The sequence below is a fragment of the Populus alba genome, chromosome 1 (assembly GCF_005239225.2).
Source record: "Populus alba chromosome 1, ASM523922v2, whole genome shotgun sequence".
NCBI classification, from domain to species: Eukaryota; Viridiplantae; Streptophyta; class Magnoliopsida; order Malpighiales; family Salicaceae; genus Populus; species Populus alba.
The window spans coordinates 44,973,058-44,992,493 of record NC_133284.1 but is presented as its reverse complement, the minus strand read 5'-3'; the positions used below and the strand labels follow the sequence as shown (position 1 = coordinate 44,992,493).

General features: G+C 33.4%; 4 protein-coding genes across 5 annotated transcripts; 3 read left to right on the top strand and 1 right to left on the bottom strand.

The window, feature by feature from the left end:
• Positions 1–2,432: 2,432 nt before the first annotated feature.
• LOC118038204 (small ribosomal subunit protein bS20c) lies at positions 2,433–5,376 on the top strand. The gene is made up of 3 exons (XM_035044526.2): positions 2,433–2,650; positions 2,876–3,045; positions 4,823–5,376. The coding sequence occupies exons 1-3, from the start codon at positions 2,509–2,511 to the stop codon at positions 5,057–5,059; spliced, it is 549 nt and encodes a 182-aa protein (XP_034900417.1). The 5' UTR covers positions 2,433–2,508; the 3' UTR covers positions 5,060–5,376.
• Positions 5,377–10,459: 5,083 nt separating this feature from the next.
• On the top strand, positions 10,460–12,656 carry LOC140955389 (uncharacterized). 2 transcript variants are annotated; one of them, XM_073408087.1, is made up of 4 exons: positions 10,460–10,731; positions 11,177–11,268; positions 11,932–12,036; positions 12,198–12,656. In XM_073408087.1, the coding sequence occupies exons 1-4, from the start codon at positions 10,581–10,583 to the stop codon at positions 12,417–12,419; spliced, it is 570 nt and encodes a 189-aa protein (XP_073264188.1). In that variant the 5' UTR covers positions 10,460–10,580; the 3' UTR covers positions 12,420–12,656. The 2 variants fall into 2 exon arrangements, with proteins under 2 accessions (XP_073264188.1, XP_073264192.1); XM_073408091.1 differs by lacking the exon at positions 11,932–12,036.
• A 775-nt stretch (positions 12,657–13,431) lies between these two features.
• Positions 13,432–14,616, top strand: LOC118038216 (F-box protein At3g07870). The gene has a single exon (XM_035044538.2). The coding sequence runs from the start codon at positions 13,432–13,434 to the stop codon at positions 14,614–14,616; it is 1,185 nt and encodes a 394-aa protein (XP_034900429.1).
• Positions 14,617–16,236: 1,620 nt separating this feature from the next.
• On the bottom strand, positions 16,237–18,319 carry LOC118038205 (PRA1 family protein H). Its single transcript, XM_035044527.2, has 4 exons — positions 17,807–18,319; positions 17,131–17,267; positions 16,574–16,645; positions 16,237–16,421 (listed from the first exon to the last, which is right to left on the bottom strand). The coding sequence occupies exons 1-4, from the start codon at positions 18,229–18,231 to the stop codon at positions 16,357–16,359; spliced, it is 699 nt and encodes a 232-aa protein (XP_034900418.1). The 5' UTR covers positions 18,232–18,319; the 3' UTR covers positions 16,237–16,356.
• Between the last annotated feature and the right edge of the window lie 1,117 nt (positions 18,320–19,436).

Genomic DNA, 19,436 nt, shown 5'->3' with positions numbered 1-19,436 from the left:
TACAATATTAATAAAATAAAAAAGTTATTAGCACATGTCAGTAAGTAAATGTTGTCCATGCCTTTCAGGTGGTGCCTGCAACAATACCATGAGTTCAAACAACACCTTTAAAGGTGATGTTGGAAGTGCACCAATCTCTTCTACATGGTGGTGCGACAAAGCTCCGATTGAGTCTTGATAAAAAAATTTCTTCTCCTCTCTCTTTTATCTCTTTTTTCCTTGTCGAAGTATGAGTGTGTCCTATCATTCATTTTTAATATTCAATTTAGTTTTTATTCTTTTGATCACCATATGTTTTTTATATATATTATGTTGATTATTTTTTTTTAAAATTTTGTTCTGTCATTTAATTTAATTTGATTTTCATGTCAAATTTGATCCTTATTTATTTATCTTTTTTTTCCCTTTGGCTAACTATTTTTTTTTCAATTTTATCCATAAGAATTTGGTTTTAATTTATTTTTTATGTCAAATTTGATCTTCATTCTTTTTACTACTTATTTTGTTTTAAATGTTTTATTTTATTGCATTATTTTTCAATTTAATTCCTTAACATTTATTTTGTTGAAAATTTTTCTTCATATTTTTTCCTTTCTATGGGGCTAGTCTTGGTCTCATGGTTAGGGTCAAGGATCTTGAATGTTAACACAAGTTGACTTTGATTTTTTTAGATTTTTTTATAGAACTGATTTATTTTTAATTTTATCTTTTAATATTTAATTTTTTTTTAATTGGTCTTCATGCTTTTTTTTTATCACTTTCTTTTATATTGGGCTATCTCAATCCCAGGTTGACTTGAGTTTTTTTTCATTTAAAAAAAAATATTTTATTTTTTAGTTTTATCGCTAAGCATTATTTTTATTCAGAATTTTGCTTTGTTGTTCTTTGGATTTGCCTTCTATTGATCAGTTTCAACCTCATGATCTTGATAACGGGTTTCAAAAGTTAGTAGTGGGTTAACTTGTTTTTTTTTTTTCCTTTTTTAAAATTTATATATATATATTTTAATTTTATCCCTTAATATATATATTTTATTTATTTTCATTTTTTTTTTTTTTACTTTACTCTCTTTGGGCCTATTCTAATCTTGTATTCATGGTCGTGAGGTTAGTGAATTAATCTAGGGTGGCCCAATTTTCTTTTCATTCAATATTGAGTTGATTGATAGTTGGGTTTCATAGTTTTATTCAATTTGCTTTTGTTGATGAATTGTTTTTTTTACCTTTTATTGGTACGGAGAATTGTTTGATTAAACAAAAAAAATTTCTAAGAAACAAAGTTACTAGATACAATTAAGTGCATGGACCATGTTGCGATATCAATTATCTTAATCCTAATAATCTCTTGATTAAATATTAATTTATTTGATTATATATATGTATAAGCATTTCAGTTTGTGATTGAAATTTTTATATTTAAAAACATGTTAGAAAAACTTGTGTATTATTTTTATTTTTATTTTTAAATAACTTATTCAACCTAGATGAAGCGCCAATCACATAGGTAACTATTCACTATGACATGTTAACATATTTTTAATATAATTAATTATTAGTTGGTTAAATTCTATTGTTGTGATTTTGAGATATAAAATGATTTTTTTTTAACATACTACAAATAATTAAAAAAATAAACATTCCATTTTATATTAAATAATTACAACTTAATCTTATATGTTACAAGTGTGTTTATTTTATTAGAGTAATTATTAAGTTAAAAAACTACAAAAAAGAGTTAAATTGGTTGATAATATATACATACATCCACATTTTATTTCAACAAAAAAACTCTTAATAAAATCAATAACATAAAAAAATGATTTTGACATAGAGTTGCATAAAACAGTTGTATCTATGGAATGTGTTTTTTTTTTTTATATATAAAAAAATTAATAGAAAAAATTGTATTTTTTAACTAGAAAAAATGAATTTTATAATAAGCAACTATTTTTTTTAATTACTATTAAAAATAAGGTACCCTGCTTTGTTTAAATTTGCTTTACTTTAAAAGTAAAACAAGTATTAACCAAAATTTTATTATATATATATATATAAAAAGTAGTTAAAGCAATTTTACTTCAATCATTTGAATCAAGATTAAAGAAATAGAGGTGAATTATTAGAGAATTAATTATTATAAGAGCAATTTTTAAGAATACAAAAGTTGATTTTTAAGAATGTTTAATGTATCAATAAATTAAAGGGCTAAATAATTAAATAATTAATGATTAAAAATTAATTTGGCATGTATTCTGGGACCAAAAAAACAAAAAAAAAAAAAAGAAGAAGAAGAAGAAGAAGAAGAAAAGGAGCTGGACAATTGATCAATACAACCATGATTAGGAAATCCTTACCCTGGCCCAAGTTTTATAATATACCGCTACCCAAACACTCTCCCTAACTAGCGATAACAAAACGGAGAAGCTATTGCATAGCCATCCTATCCACTTCACAGTCCTCAACATCTCTCATAAGCCAAAAAACCCACAGCCTGCTCAGAGTGAAAAATATGGCGACTTCCCTTCTGTCTCCTTGCTTAGGCCTCCCTCCCAAACTCAAAAACCTCTCCCTTAATTCCACAACATGCTCTACGTCCACCCTCAGCTCCCTCAGTTTCTCCTCTTCCCTCTCTCACAGTATCTTCAACAAAGGTAATTTCATTTTCATTACCCTAAAATAAGCATCCTTTTCAACCACATCTTCAAAGTTTTCATCTTTTTGTTAGACAATGCTAGAATTTTTATTTTGAGAACCCAGAAAAGAAAAAATGAGGACTTTTTTAGACCCATTTGTATGTTTTTCAAGAAAGTTTCAATCTTTTTGTTAAATATTTTTGAGTTTTTTTTTTTTTTCAAATGGTGATGTGGGTGTTGTAGGGTGTTTGTCAATGAGGACAACTCAAAGATCAATTCACAATTTCTCTATTGTTTGTGAGTCGACTCCAAAGAAAAAGGCTGATTCAGCTGAAAAGAGAACTCGTCAAGCTGAGAAAAGAAGAGTTTATAATAAAGCTCGCAAGTCTGAAGTTAAAACCCGCATGAAGAAGGTAACTCTCCTCCTTTTATTGCTTTTTTTCTTTTTATGTATGCATTCATGGGCTTTGCTTTCTTTCTTTTTACAGGTGAAATGGGTATGTTTTCATTGTTATGTGGTCAAGTGTTTGTTTCCAGAATGTTAGGAAATTGAAGCGATGTGAAGATTGTTTATACTTTTGTTAAATTGATGGGTTAAGAGTGATGTGTTGTGCTCGTGAATTTTTACTTATTTTGCTTCTTAATTTTGTGCGCGCGAAATATCTGTGCTTCCTTTCGTGTCCCATGTTTGTATATTCTATATGTTTTGATTTTAAGAATGCTGATAATGGTTGCTTTTGAAAAAACAAAAAAGCGTAGCTGGGAGTTTGGATCTTTGGGTTTTTGTTCCTACATCAGTTCTGTAGCTTTGAGCCGTGACAGAAATAGGTTGCTATTTGTTGTTTAAACGACCGGAGAGCGAGAGAGAGTCATGTTATGAGTCTAGGGAACATGAGGAGTTTTAAGTTTCATCGTGGGAAAATTTCACCATAACTTTCATTAGACGATGCGCTCATATGGTGTTCTGAATGTTGTGTTTTGTGCCTCAATTGTCATGTGTTAAGATGGTAGTTGGTGACCTTGTGCATTTGGTTTTTATATGCATATATCCTCTTTCTACAGAAACTAGCTTTGAGTAGAAATTTCCAAATTTTAACCACTTAAATTGGCATGGAAGGTTTCAGAGTAGGATCAAAGGAACTCACTGATTATTCATGCAATTGCAATTTGACAGTTGATTTAGGTGAATAAATTGGTTTCATTTGCTTCTTGAGATTTCGAGGTGACTGTATTTGGTCTCTCAATTCAACTAATCATGTGAGGGATGGAAGACATGGAAATGCCCTATTGTGAAAAATTTGTAGGAAGGTTGCTGTACTTCTGCAAAAGAATTCCTGCTTATGTTGTGTTTCTTGGATGTTATATAGTGTGCTGAAGCACTCCAATCATTAGAGAAAAGCTCGAAGGCATGATGCCAGTTTCAGTCAAGGCTTGTTTTGTTGCTTACAACAAAGACTGGTAGATGTGGCTTAAATTTCTGTGTAACCACCATCCCTTGCACTTACTGAATCATTGTCTTTGACCAGCCTTAGAAGAAGAAGCTCACAAGTGATATATACAATTTCTAAGTGCTATTTTAGAGTTTTGGATAGATAACACGCAAAAAATAAGCTTCCGCAGAACTTGATAGTTCTCCCAAGTTTGTTTATATTCGTGTAGAAATCTTAACTATCAATGCACAGTATACACTAGATTTAATGCTTTTTTTGAACTTGCCATTTTGGGTGTATGATGTGAATGCTATCTCCACACTGGATTCTTAATTTGTACGAGACAGGAATACTAGAACTACATGCCATGAAGTTAGCTTGTGTAGGAATATTAGAATCACACATGTATGAAGTTAGTGTGGGTAGTTTTGCAATGTTGCAGGACTTTGGTACAAAAAGGGCTCTGGGCGTGAATCTTTGCATGATAAATGACTAGTACTGCTGTCTTGGATGATCTGGTGCTCTCAAATTGGCCAATTACTGTTTAAATTTAGTGTTCGGGAGTCAATTCAGTTGAGACTAATGGAAATTGGGCTGAATAACTAATTATAATTGCATAACGCTGCTGTGAAAATTTAGGAGTTCTGTGCACTGAATACTAGTAATGGGAAAAATAGAAATTACTAAGCTTTCCCCTACCCCTTTCTGCTTTGCAGTGATGAGAATCTCATGGATCTCAGAATGGTAATTTTTATTGCAGGTCTTGGAAGCACTGGATGATCTGAAAAAGAAACCTGAAGCACAATTTGAGGAGGTCCTTCCTATTGAAAAGCTAATAGCAGAGGCATACTCGGTGATTGATAAAGCTATAAAAGTGGGAACCTTGCATAGAAACACTGGCGCACGCAGAAAGTCAAGGCTTGCCCGGAGAAAAAAGGCTGTGGAGATTCACCATGGCTGGTATACTCCAGCTCCTGCAGCAGCAACTGCAAGTTAGGACACCTTGGTTTACCTTACGTAAAGGAGCATAGAAGAGGGGAATTTTTCTTTGTATTTGGAGGATGATGCTCTCTTTTTTCTTACAGATGTGTAATTCCTTTTGGTGCATATAATAGACATCTATCTGTTCTGTCACCAAATTATGACAATATATGTCGTCAGTGTGTCAATTCTTAGCAGTGAACATGCTCAAGAAAGCTAGTTTCTGTGGCGATGACTTGTGAATGAATTGCTTGGGTGGATGGGCTGTGAAAGGCCATGCCCCTTGCATATTGCTTGGAGATGGTTAAAGAGGTTAATGTGGGTGGTGTTCAACGATGAGTAAATGATCTTTTTACGGTGATTTGCCCTATGGAAACCTTACTTTTAGTGGACCAGTTGCCATATGAAATCACCATTTTTACTTTCTTGAAGAAAGAAAGAAAGAAGAAGAAAATCACCAATGCGACCTGTAAAATAATTCCCTTAACGTTCAAACACCCATCAGAGACCAAGGACCAAACTGGAAAAGATGTGGAAATATGGGGTTTGAATTGAAGTTCGACAAGGTGAAATTAAACAAAATTGAAAGTTTGAGGCCACTCAGGGGTGTAATTAGAGATAAATCACAAATTAAGGGACTAAACTGTAATTGACAGAAAAATTACTATTCATTATCTTCTTCAGAGAGGCTGCCCGAGGGGCCTCCTTCCCAAGGCTTTTAACGTCTCGTTTCTTCCTCAAATTAAATGAAACCTGGATGAAAACGATACCCTAACAACTGACTACAGCCTAGTATAAATAGTTTTGGCTGATCGAGGTTGTAAAGGCGGTGGCATCGCCCAAAAGTGGCCATCCCGACCAACCATTTTCCTGCACAAAACTAGCAGTTCATCATTGATTCTTTAAAGTAGTGGTTGAAGTGTTTTCAGGTCAAACCAAGGGCTGAAACTTGGCACTAGAAGAGACGAAGTGTTCCTCTTCCACCGCTTATAAATAGATGTGATTTTCATGCTTCAACGAGGAAGAAATTTGGGTCCAAAGACAGTCAAAAAACCAGCCTCCCTAACCTGGTTTCTGTTGCCAGCAGAACCTACCTCTCTCTCTCTCCACCGCGGCATTCAGCCGGCAACATAGTCACCACCGGCTTGAAAACCTCCATCACCATCACAAGCAACCGCCCGAACACCTCATATAGTGAGCTCGCTGCCGAGCCTCTCTCCTCTGCAACTTTTCTTCTTCCTTCACCAGTAACCGACACCGGCCACCATTCCTTCCACCGAAGCCTGCTGAGCCACCGGCAAAGCCTCCTCGTCGCAGCCAAGCTTCCACTGCAAGTTAGCTTTCTTCCCCTTCCCTTCTTCTTCTTCTTCCTCGGTGGTCTCTACTATTCACGTTGCACGTGAACACTTGAGAGTAATTCACTGTTCATTTTTTTAAAAAATTTAAAATTCCAAAAAATATTTTCTTAAAAAATTTATGATTTTCTCGTGTATTTTTCTATCTATTTTTTGTAATATTGGTTTTCATTTTTATACCGTAAAGAAACAAATCTGGTATTAAAATACATGGTTTTCGTCAAAACATTGCAAAAAAAATTAGAAAACCAAACAAAAAAAATATTTTGTTTTCATGCATACGGCCTAGTCTCTCCAAAATTAAAAAAAAAATAAAATCATCACATCATATTTTCATGCAACAAAGGAAATTTCAAAAAAATATATATATTAGCATGCATTTTGGCTTTAACAAAAAGTTTGTTAGAGCCAAGAGAACTAGGCTAATATTTTAAAAGTTCTAAATTTTTTTTTGTCTTCTTTTAGTATTTAGAATTATGAATTTATACGTAAAACGTATTCCTGATATAAAAAATATAGTTTTTATATAGACGTTAGGACAGTTAGGTTTTTACCTGATAGGATAAGGACCTCCTTATTAAGGAGGATTTTTCTTGAACTGTAGACAAACCAACAATTAGAAAAACAATAACACCTTAGCTTTTATCAGACAATCAAACAATACAGCTTACCTTAGGTAAGCATATTTGGGGTGCTAATATCTTCCCTTTACACAATCAGTCCCCATACCTAATCTCTGAGACCAATTAGGGTTCCTAGTGACCAAAATACTAGGTGGCGACTCCCATTTCATTTTTCACTGATAAGCGACAAGAATTTCTTGTCTCTCCATATTTGCCAGATAGATATTTACATTTTAGATTTAAAGTGGAATAATTTTCACCGCGACGCCGCACACGTGCGATAGTCTGTGCGAAAAAAACTAACCACTAGAAATTGGAATTCTGTCAATCCATGGAAGAAAAATCAGAAACCTTACGGTAATAATAACTCAAAAACTAGGAAAAAATAGTTATTTGACATGTGTTTTGTTGCGATTTAGATAATATCTTTTTAGCAAAAACAAACTTGAACATGCAAGCTTTTACAATGCACTTTTTGATATAAAACAAATCCTAAATATAAAAAAAAAAATTTATACATGTATTTAATTAAATATATCGAGAATTATTTGTGTTAATAAATGCAAAAAAATTATTAACGGTAACTAAAACTAAATTAAAAAAATCAAGAGACAAATATAGGTCCCAATTATATTTAATAACTTTATTATTATAATCAATTTTTTTTTTTATTTAATCCAATGATAATAGAAATAAACACACACATGGACCATAGACTGGATTGTATTTAATAACATTATTTATCAGAACCAATATTTTATTTAATAAAAAAATAATAAAAAACACAAATAGGAAAGTGATTTAATAAAATTAAAGAGAAAAAAAAATAAGTAGGGTTGCACAGAAATAATGCCTTCTATGATCAATTTTTTTTTTGAAAGCGTATTCATAAACTAATTAAAAACTAAATCATATTTTATATAAAAAAGCATTATAAAAAAATTATTGTTGAATGATGAAAATAAAAATAAAAAATAGAACAAAAAATCCCAATGGAAAAAAAAAGAAGCCTAGACACACGGGCTAGGCGATGCATCTCCTGCTGTCTAGTTTCAAGTGACCAAAAGGTCACTGGAAATTCAGGCTAAGGAATTTTTTACTAAAAAACTTAATTTTCAACATGTTTTAACCCAAAACATCTAAAAAACACTTTATACATGTCCACTGACAAACTATCAATGACCATAAAGAGCACAAAATCCAAATTAACTTAAAATCAAACACCTTCATGAGCTCATATTCAATGAAGGAAGCTTTTTGACATTAAAATTGATCTTTTATCATTAGAATCTAATTACTTTCTCTCTCCTCCCTCAAACTTGGGACTAAAAAAATAAGAAAAATAAAATTTTAGATTGAAATTGGTTTTTTTGAAATATTAAGGGACTAGAAGTTTATCATTTGAAAAGTAGAAGGATCAAGTGAACTTTTCGATCCAATTTTTAAACTACCACCTATTTTTTTTTTAATCTTTTTTCACTTTGATCCTTTTTCTTTCAATCTTGCCCTTCCTTAATAAATATAAAGAGATTGGCCTTTTATTAGGTCTAAAAAAGAATGAAATTGCCAAAATAAAAGTTAGATAATCAAAATGATAAAAAAAACAAGATAGTGGATCCATAATGGATTATTATAGGGTTACACTGTTTTAGTCCATAATGATTATGCCACATTGTTTAGGTTTTTTTTATTAGCTATTTAACTTGTGCTTTGCTATGGGTCGGATAATTAATTTTTCAGCTAAAAAATGAATATACTAGCTTTTTAAACATGCTTTTTTGATAAAGAAATGTGAATCATCAATAGAAATGCTTATGCATGCATTTAATTAAATAAATCAAGAACTATTCATGCAATAAATACAAGATCTTTATAATTAAATAAAAAAGAAAAGGAGCCTATCAACACTATAGGTTTATGTTCGTTGTGAATTAGAATAATAAATTTATAATTTTGCTTCCAAGCCATAAACAATTAGGTTGGCTAATGGAGATATTAAGATTTTTTTAATTTTTTCATGAACAATAAAAAAAATAAAAATACTCGGGCAAAAAATATTAGGCATGGCACATTAGGGTATTTATGTCTTTTCACCTTTAAATGCATTTTGATTTTACTTCACTGCCCTTGAAGTAAAAAAAAATTAACTTTGGTCAGAGTCATTCATCTTTTTTTTTTTTTATTATTATTCTCTTAACTAGGGGTAAGGGGTATATTTATCGTTTTACATTTAAATAATATTAAAAACATAATTGGTGTGTGCATCACACATGGCAGTGTGTGAAGGAATGTTGTGATCTTCAAGTGGACAAACGATGGCTTCCACATCATCTCAGCAGACCCTCTATCCTTGGTCGGTGCGTGTCTTGAATGGATCTTAGGTTTGGCTGTAATAACCTTTTTTTTTTCCTTTATTCTCTCTCTTGTCCTCAGATTTTATATTGACCCTGTAAATTTTTAAAGCTCTCACTCACTCAATTTGTTTTGCCTTTGGATTTGATCCTTCTATTTCAATTTGTCATGTGTTGTTTTTTCATTTTGGTCTTTATTTTTTTTGTTTCTGATTTTTTTTCTAACCCTTTTATTCAGTTTTTACTGGTTTTCAATCCTTTAATCCAAATTTATGGTACATTAATTTTTTAATTTAATCCTTATTCTTTTGATTTTTTTTTGTCTTTTTATTATAGCTATTTTTCTTCTCAATTTCACTATTCAATCGAAAATTTATGGGTGCCTCTATTTTTTTTTTTTATTTTTATCTTCATTCTTCTAATTGCTATTTTTTGGATCCTTTTATATGATTGATTTTTTCCCCACAATTTCATCCTTCAATGTTTGAATCATTGAGGATTGAGTTTTGTTTTTTGTTTTTCATTTATGGTGCTTCTAGTCTATTGATTTGGGTAACGAGTTTGAAAAATTAATGCGGATTGACATCCTTTTATTTGGTTCATTTTCTTTTCTAATTTCATTGTTTGATATTATTTTTTTTTTAAAAAAATTGGTTTTATGGTTTTCTTTTTTAAAAAATTTATATTGGTTTATCTCGATCTCATGAACTTGAGCTATGAATTTTACAGGTTAATCTGGGTTGATTTGCCTCATATTACTCAGGTTATATGTCTATCATGTTATCAAATTGATCCAAATTATTTTTTTATTCAATTTTATAGTTTCAAAGTTTATTTTTCCAAGTTTTCATCATCTTTTATTTATTTATTTTTTAGTATTATTATTTTTTTATCATTTATTAAAATAAAATTAACTTATTAAATCTAATAAGAGCTATAGCCGAAGACACAAGTAAAACTTAATAAAAAAAAACCATTGAAAAAAAGCATGTTGGTTCTTTTATTATTAAATTATTAATGCTAACTTGAGTTAACAAGTAGACGTCGGAACTCTCCACTTGTTAAAAAACTAGTTAAATTAAACAAGTACCTAATTACCTTCTTTTCTACAGTGTGGGTTTGATTCTTCTAGTGCCCAGTAGTGAAAGCCAATTCCATTTGATTCAAATTGTGATCTCAAAATTTCCCGCGACACGGAGACAAAGAAGATGATGATGACATCTGCAATTCACTGCTTGACTCTTCCTTGCATGCCAAGGAATCCATCTCTCACCACCAACCTTTCTCTCTCTTCTCATCTAAAGCTTGCAACTTCCAGGCCTCTCTCTAAGCTCCTTTCTCATGGTCTCTTCTCCAAAGGTATATTACAAGCCTCTTTCTCTTGCAAATTACATTTTCTATGCGAATCAAGATAACCCATTTGCTTAAAGTAATTGCTTGGTGGCCAGAAAGCAAAATTTTGGGTCTTTGATGTCAAAGGTTGTTGCTTTTTTGGGAAACCAAAATACCCATCTCCGTTTTTGTAAGTGCGTTATCAATCACATTCGAGTTTAAATTTTGTTCTTACTTCGATTATTTGTAACCAAACAGAGAAAATGTATTTTTTTTTTTTTGCATTTAATAAGTACTCAGGTTTTCTCAAATTTAAGGGGTGTTGATCTGTGATCGTCTATATTTTTTTTTTTAAATAACTGTTTCTTTCTACTTCTTTCACTAGTGCCTTTCATTTTCTAGGTACCAAACAGAGCAAAATGCGTATGGGAGACTTTTTTTCCTTAAGTAAAGGGCTTTTGTCAATTCTCAGGTTTGCTGTCAATAAACACTATTGAGAGGTCAATTCGTCAGTCTGTTGTTTGCATGGCTAGAAGATATGGTGCCAATACTAGGAAGAGAAAGGTACCTCCTTTCAAATTCATGCCAGTTTCACTAAAATCTGCCTAAACACCATATTAAGTATAAGGGCTTTTTCCTTCCTATTGTTGTCTGTGCCATTTTAGAAACATGACTAATTGTGTTGAGAAGCATGCCTTCTGTTTTACTGATAGATTCTAGATAAGTTGGTCCTTTGCAATCGTGAATTTAAATGTGAAAGCTATGGAGAATTTTTAAGTTATGGATGATGAATGTTGGTTTGGAGTTAGTGGTATTTTACTAGATTTTGAAAAGATAGCGAAATGTGAAATATGAATTCCTCAACACGGTGGAGAAAGTGGACAGCATTTTCAATGATGGTACGGAGAACTTAAATTTTTTATTTGTTTTTGTTTTTGCATATTAAAAATATTTAAAAAAAAAATGAAATTTGCATGTGTACTTTAGATCATTTTGTGATGAAATCAACTTATTCATGCATCCATGTACTTTCTTAAAAATATGAACGTCAATTTGCAATGTTTTAGGGACAGGAAGTTGTTGACATATTGTGGCAGTTTGTTTGTTTTCCAACATTTTGGTGTATCTTCTGTGAGACAAGATTATATAGTTTTTCAGGACAGGCATTTATCTTTGCATTTGATTTGGGATAAAAAATAGTGCTCTATTACAGAGTTTTTTGTTCAGGTGCTTTCTTGGACGATTGCAGAGTTAGTTTCCAGTTTCTTATTTCTCCTGTTCTTAAGAAGCTGCCTCTTCTCTTTTATGTACATTATTCTTCTCTCTATCACGGTAAACTTTTTTTTTTTTTTTCCCTTTCAAAAGAAGATTTATTTTCTTATCAAAAGCATTTTTTGTATTTTGATTTTATGCCATCATTAATTTGAAAATGAAAATCAATTTTTGAAAGGGCTTAGAGTGTCTCTCTCAAACCTTTCGGGTTCTGCCTGCAGATACAGAGCAGAAGAAAGGGTGGTGACCGAGAGAAGAAGAAGAAGCGTAGAAGGAAGGCAGCCAGGAAGAATAAGGATAGCTTCAAAATCATCCGACTTGTCTCAGCTGCAGGAACTGGATATGTCTATGCCAAGAGAAAAGGAAAGAAGAGTGAGAAGCTTGAGATTAAGAAATATGATCCTGTTGTCAAGTATCATGTTTTCTTTAAAGAATCAAAATGAAGACAGTGAGAAGCTTGTGCATAGCCTTTTTATTCTCTTAGACTTTTGCTGAATCATGTACTCCTAACACTGTTTCTTGTGGACAAGTTTTGATGTAGCAGTGCCAAACACAGGACATGGTTAGCTGGTTGAACTTTTTGTAGGCTATTTACTCTTACGAGAAGAAAATTTGTGAATAATTTACTTATATTTTGATTTTTTGGGCTGTTCTTCCTCATCGTTATAAAAAGCTTGGGTGCTTATCTGAAGATGGATGTGGTTCTCTTTTAGCATCATAGAGAAGGAGTTCACTTTGTTCAAGAAAGCTGCTAATTGACTCGTGCATTTGTTGGGATCCTCTCCGAGGGTTGTCCTTAAGATCGAGACCTAGATAAAATCATGTGCTTTCTTCCGAATAAATAGTCCCTTGCCATTGCTGGGCAAACGGGATTTTCAATATAAAACCCTCGCAACAAATTCGGAGACCACCATCTCCCAAACCAGTAAAGTAGACGACGACTTCTTGAATCAGATTCTCTGTTCTTGAAGAGAGCCTTAAAACCGAAGAATCTCTCTCTCTTCCTCTTCTCTTTTATACAGACATTGGGCGATTCGACCATATTTGTCGCATCTCTTTCCCAGTTTCTTTCGTGATTCGACCATATTTGTCGCATCTCTTTCCCAGTTTCTTTCGTTCTCCTGCTTCGTTTTCCTCATATACCCAATCTGCCTACAGTTAATTACATCAAGTTACAAGTATCACCATAATTTATCTTGCATCCATTTCTCTCCAAAACCCCACGAGTTTCCTCATGCTTCTTTATCGACTTGAAGCAAATAATTGAAAGTTATATCATCTGGCATACAGCAACTCTTTTGGTTCTCTTGCATATCTTCTCTGAATCTTGCCCAAATTAAGAACGACATTTCCTTGCAAACTGCCAAAGCTTTCAAGAACCCCTCTTCTTGAAGCGAAGTTCACCTTATATATTCACTCATCCTGTCTCTCTAAACAAGAAACCTTTACGCCTCCATGGATCATAGAAGGAAGAAAGAAACAAAAACCGAAACCACCGACCTCCCGGATTGTTTGCTGGAAGAGATATTATCAAGATTGCCCAAGAGGTCACCTGCCCTAGGGCAATGCAGGTTGGTTTGCAAAACTTGGCTTCACTTGATTTCAGAGACTTTCTTTTCCAAACTAAAGCTTGAATCACACCCTCGCATGTTGGTGAAAACCATACCCAAAACGTACCAATCAAGAGAAATCATTTCAGTTCGGATAGCGGAAGGAGTTAATGGTAGAACTTTCCAGGTTGAGAGGTTAGAGAAGCTTGTTCCGAACAAGGACTTGCCCACTTCAAATTTTGAGTTAGTGAATTCTTGTTATGGTTTGGTTTGCATATCAGAAGGCAAATCGCGCAATGTTATTCATGTTTGCAATCCAGTTTTTCGTGAGCATATAACAATCTCGGTGAATAGACCCCTGCCGTTTTATCACAATAGCTTTTGTCTTGGACTTGGCATCACCAATGTCAGATATGAGTTCAAAGTGTTGCGAACTTTTTGTCTTAAGACCAATAGAAGAGCTCCAGATTACCCTAGGGCTGAGATATACACAATTGGCACGAAAAAATGGAGACGAATAGGAAATCCCCTTTCTTGCATTGAAAAACTGGATTTTGATACTTCTGTGCATGGTTATATCCACTGGATTCCTGATCAAAAACTTTTGCAGTTCATTTGTTCTTTTAACTTTGGAAAAGAGCAGTTTGGGCAATTGCCATTACCTCCTACATATGATGGAAATGATGTCAGGGTAAAGTTGGGAGTTTTGAAAGATTGTCTATGTGTGAGTGTTCCTGAGAAGGTTGGCAATGTTGATAAATTTGGCATATGGGTTATGAAGAATTATGGCAGCAAGCAGTCCTGGATCCAACAGTACGTGATCGAAAACCTCTATCCAGACGTTGGCCGCTTGAAATTTTATGAACCCTTAATTTTCTTGAGCACTGGCGAAATCTTGATGTCATTCAATGGTGAATTCTTAGCCTGCTACAACACAACACTGAAAAAACTTGCGAAGAAAAGTACAATAACTCAAAGTAAGGGAGGTATCCATGCGATTGCATTTAATCCAAGTTTAGTTTCACTCAACGTTGTTGCAAGAGGAGAGGAAGTGCGGTCACTGCCAGAGCCAGAGGTAACTCTTTGCTAATCCTTGAAATAATAATACTGTTTATTTTGCTAATTTCATTGTTCTACTTCTCCCTAAAAAAACTTGATTGGTCTTCCAGATTAGAATTCTTGATTCTCTCTGGATCTTGAAACCAAAATATAATCTAGCATAGTGCCAAAGAGTTTGTTCAGATTCCGAACTTTTGATACAGATATGCATGTGCATAAGCAAAACAAGCGTTGTCAATTTTGATGCAGACGCCCAGATTATGGAAATTTGCCTTCTTTCAATGTGTTAATGTCAAAAAATTCCTTGCTCAAAGTTGACTTGTTTACTTATTCATGGAAGGTTAGGTAATGTGCTAGTTTCTTTACAGATTTTGATCGGAGAGTATATTTCATGTAGTTTTTATGGAAATAGAAACTTGTTTGGTCTTCCAAGATTTTAGTCATTTTTGGCATGATTTAAGTTTCAGTAATTATGGTTACAATTTTACACCTTTCTAAGAGCATCTTATCCTAGCTAATTTCTGGAAGCATGAATTACTGGAACAGCAACTGAAAGGTTTACCAGACGCAAAGAATCCTGAGATTGTCGAATATTAACTGAAATGTCGAATATCCTTCCAAACTTACTTTTTCATATACCTTGCCTCCTCTACACTACCATGCATCCATCTTCATCAGCTTGCTTACTTTTATTCTTGCCTGTGTCTTGAGATGCAAATATACACAGGAATCACAGCTTTATCCAAAATAAAAAGTAAAAATATGGAGCACATGATTTTTTTGTTAAATTTCCCTGCCATCATGTGTATTTTTCTTTGATTTCCAAAAATTCCCAGATTGCTGAAGAGCATCGCATCAATCACAACAAATAAATAAATTCAAAACGAAGATTGAATACAGCCATTTAAACATTCAAACACAGAAGATTATAATAAAAGCACGCAAAACAAGCAACTCGACCTTCTGTAGCTCCAAGCCACTGATATTGCGGAACTCCACAGCATTGCACGCCAAAACCTAAAATAAACCTGCAATCATCGGAGTCTGAAGGCCTTTTTTGGACATTGGTGCTTAAATTAACTCTAGCGATACGTTGCAGGTGAGGATGCTGATGCCTTGATTACATCTCTCTGCGGAAAGGAGTTCCATTGTCAAAATTGTCCGTTGGCCTGGGACATTTGAATAGCCTTTTCTTTTATGCATAGAAGCGGACAGTAACTAATAGGCATAGAATATTCACGCTCTTTAAAGAACTCTTCTCTCAAAGCAGTTGCTGTGGTATTTAGTAGTTTTACTGGCTTGCTCATGGTGCTAATCCAGCAGGGCTTTTGAAGGAGTCGTCAGCAGGAATTGAAGGCCTTCTTGGACCTTCTTTTTTAATTTTTGAGTTTTGGCAATAGAGACAACAGAACCTTCTAATTACCAAAGTTTTTCAGTTAAAATTGAAGTAATTGCAAAACATAATGTACGTTGGATCTCATTTTCTTCAAACTGATATCAAACATCAAATGCCCACGTATCAGGCAATTAACAGCAATAAAGTAGTCTCATGGACACCTTATAACTTTTTTACTTAGATGACAGAGCTGACAAGTGCAAAGACTGCAAAATGAATAAACAAAAGACTTACCTCGCCCACCAAAAGACTACATTATTAGAGATGACCTTTTTTCACATCCAACCAATCTGCAGAACCAGTCCATCAATTTCAGCAAAGCAGAATCAAAATTGATGCCTCTTGTTTTGCAGCTTAGTTTTCAAATTTCCCACTTCATCTACTGCGAGCAGATTGTTTTGCAGGAGTCAGCTTTCGAAATGCAGCATGCAAGACCATAACTGCAATAGGATGAGGAAATAGCAGCTCAGATGAGGGGCAAGGAACATTACTGAATGAGAAAGGTGGACCATGAGGGTTTCCCTCAACATACAAGAAAAAAGGAACATGACTAAAAAGAAGAAGAAAAGGAAAATAACATAAAATTTTTTACCTGTATAACTAATGCCAACTGCACAAAAGAAAGCCATTTGAACGTTTAAACATATCAGAACAACTGCAGTTACTGCAATGACAGTTTGATATGAAGAAGTCAGGTCCAGAAAATAATTTTCATCATCCACAATTTGCTTTGCTATACTCATAAGCTTAGAAGAAAGAACAAAAAAGTCAAATAGGAACGAGCAAATGTAAGTCAAGTAATAAGAAAACATGATGCTTGAAGAATCTCAACCTGTCCAATTCTACCATTTGTTTAGAGGTGCAAACACAGGATTAAAATGGAAGAGCAATCTATTTCCAATTGATTTCACGATCATTCAGTTAGGGCATCATTAGCCCCAATTCTACCTTAAATGCAGGACGTTGCTCAGTTCTTAGATGAAAACAAATGCTTGAGAAAGAGGCAAAAGAAAATTCCAGTGGCCATGTTTTTATCCCAACAGTCTGCTCTATCCCCAATATTCTTGAAAGTACCAACCATGTTTTTAGTTACAGAGCAGGGCTGTTTAACGATATATGATAACAAAAGGAAATGACTCGATCACTTACCACATTGGGCTGTCCGTACCATAACTTGCCGAAGTACAGGATATCGATCCCATCCCCACCTATCGCTACAGAACTTGAAAACATCCCAAAGTGCCAAACTTGATATCAATCCAATAAGAGCAAGTGGCATTTGATACCTACAACCCCAATGACATACAAAGAGTTAATTACCAGATAAGAAAATTAAGAGCACAAAAATAATAACAACATCGGAAAATTACTTATGCCACAAGCATCCTATCGCCATTCTTTGAAAAATACAAAACCATAAAGGTCAGATCAAGATGATCCAGGTTCAATGTATGTCTTCCACACTGACTGAAGATTGAATTTCTACAGTATTCCAATTTCTATAGCAACTTAACAAATCACTATAGAACCATGCATCATTTGCTGAACAGTCCTAATATAAAAACCTTATGCAAAAGGATAGTAGGCTACAAGCAACACCATTTACATACTTGAAACACCAAAAACTAACATAAAACAATAACACCATCAAAACCCAAAATTCGTTTTTCCCTTTCTTTTCAGTCCCTCCAATTTTCTCAGCAACCAAACGCACCCAGAAAAAAATTTCAATCTTTCTAAATTTTCCGCAAACAAAATAAAAAATTGAAAACAACCCAAATCAAATAGACATAAATGAACAGAAAGAAAGACGGAAAACGCTTACAAAGTACAAGCAAAGAAGAGAATGAAAAGGGAGGCATAATTTCGCGCATAACGTTTAACATTCTCGTTAACCCGGAGCCTAGCCTGTTCCGACCCGGATGGAAACGAGTAGGACCCACAGTCAGCGAAAAATGACCCGGTCCAAGATGGGGTTTGACCCGAGAAGTCATCGGTGGTGAGTTTAGAAAAGGGGTTGAGAGTGAAGAGAGAAAGGAGTGTTAGAATATGGGAAAAGAATGAAATGAAGAGGCCAGTGGCTGTTGCTGTGGTGGTAGTTGACGTGATGGTTGAGGTAGTGGCGGGGGCGGCGGTAGCGGAGGAGGACGAGTGTTGGTCGAGAATTTCGAGGTAGCCGGAGTCGCGGAGCCATGCGTCGAAGGTGGTGTCAGGGACGCTAAGTGATAAAGGGTTTGATGAGAAAACCATACTTCGAGAAGAGTGTTGTTCCTTTTGTTTTGGTTTTGGGTTTTGGGGGGTTATCCCGCAATTTCTTTTCTTTTCTTGTCTCTTTTCAAAGATTTTTCTTTTTCTTAAAGCAAAATTCTCTTGCAAACCATGCTTGTTTTCTGAGTTTTAAAAATATTTTTAAAATAATTTTTTTTTATTTTTGAATTATTTTAATACATTAATATTAAAAATAAATTTAAAAAATATAAAAAAATTTATTTTAATATATTTTTAAACAAAAAAATACTTTAGAAAAAGAAAAGAAAAGAAAAACATGGATACTGTCGAGGAAACCTGAGATTTCATACTTATCAAAGCAAAGGCCGAGTGTCGAATGGCCATTGCCTTTTCTGTTCCTAACTCATTAACTCTTCAATTCATCTGGCGAACAACATGGGTATGGATGATTATTTTTAATTACATTCGGTTTTTATCGTAAATAAAGTAATTAAATTTTTTTTATAAAAAAAATCAAAATCAAAATCAAATTGTCGGTTTAAAGTGACCGTTTTTGGTTCAGTTCAATTTGTTTTTTTAAAACAAAAACTAATTCAAACCGGTTTAACTTGGTTATTTTCGATTTGGCTCAGTATTTTTTGTTTTGACTCAGTTTTTTCAATTTGGCTTAGTTTTAGCTTGAATTGGCTCGGTTTTTTCGGTTTGGCTCGATTTAGGTTTGGTTCGGTTTTTTCAGTTTTAGGCTTATAAAACCGAATCAAAGCGATCAGTTTTTTTAAAAATTTTAATTGGTTATTTTCACGATTCGGTTTTTTCGGTTATTTATTTTCTGATTTTTTCGGTTTAATCAGGTTTTTAAATTTTTTTCCTTATTCCTAATGGGGTCCACTGTCCAAAAATGTGATTGGATGAAAATGGTATAAAGAGAAACCCAGAATCTTTATTATGATTTTATTTATTTATTATTTAGTTTTGTAGGTCTGCATTGATTCCACATTTCCTGAATGTGAAGATGTGCCTTTCACAAGCAGCTGATTCCATTGGCTTAAAAGAGATATCACTTGTGAGGTTACAATTAGCACTGCTCATCTTGCTTCTTTGCATTCTTTCTCCTTTTCGGAATTCTATAGTAAATGGTTAATGTGAAAGCTAGTGGTGATTTAGTGTTAGGTGAACCTTTTTTTTTTTTAATTGGTTCAATCTCAATTAAACTGATTTACTCAAAT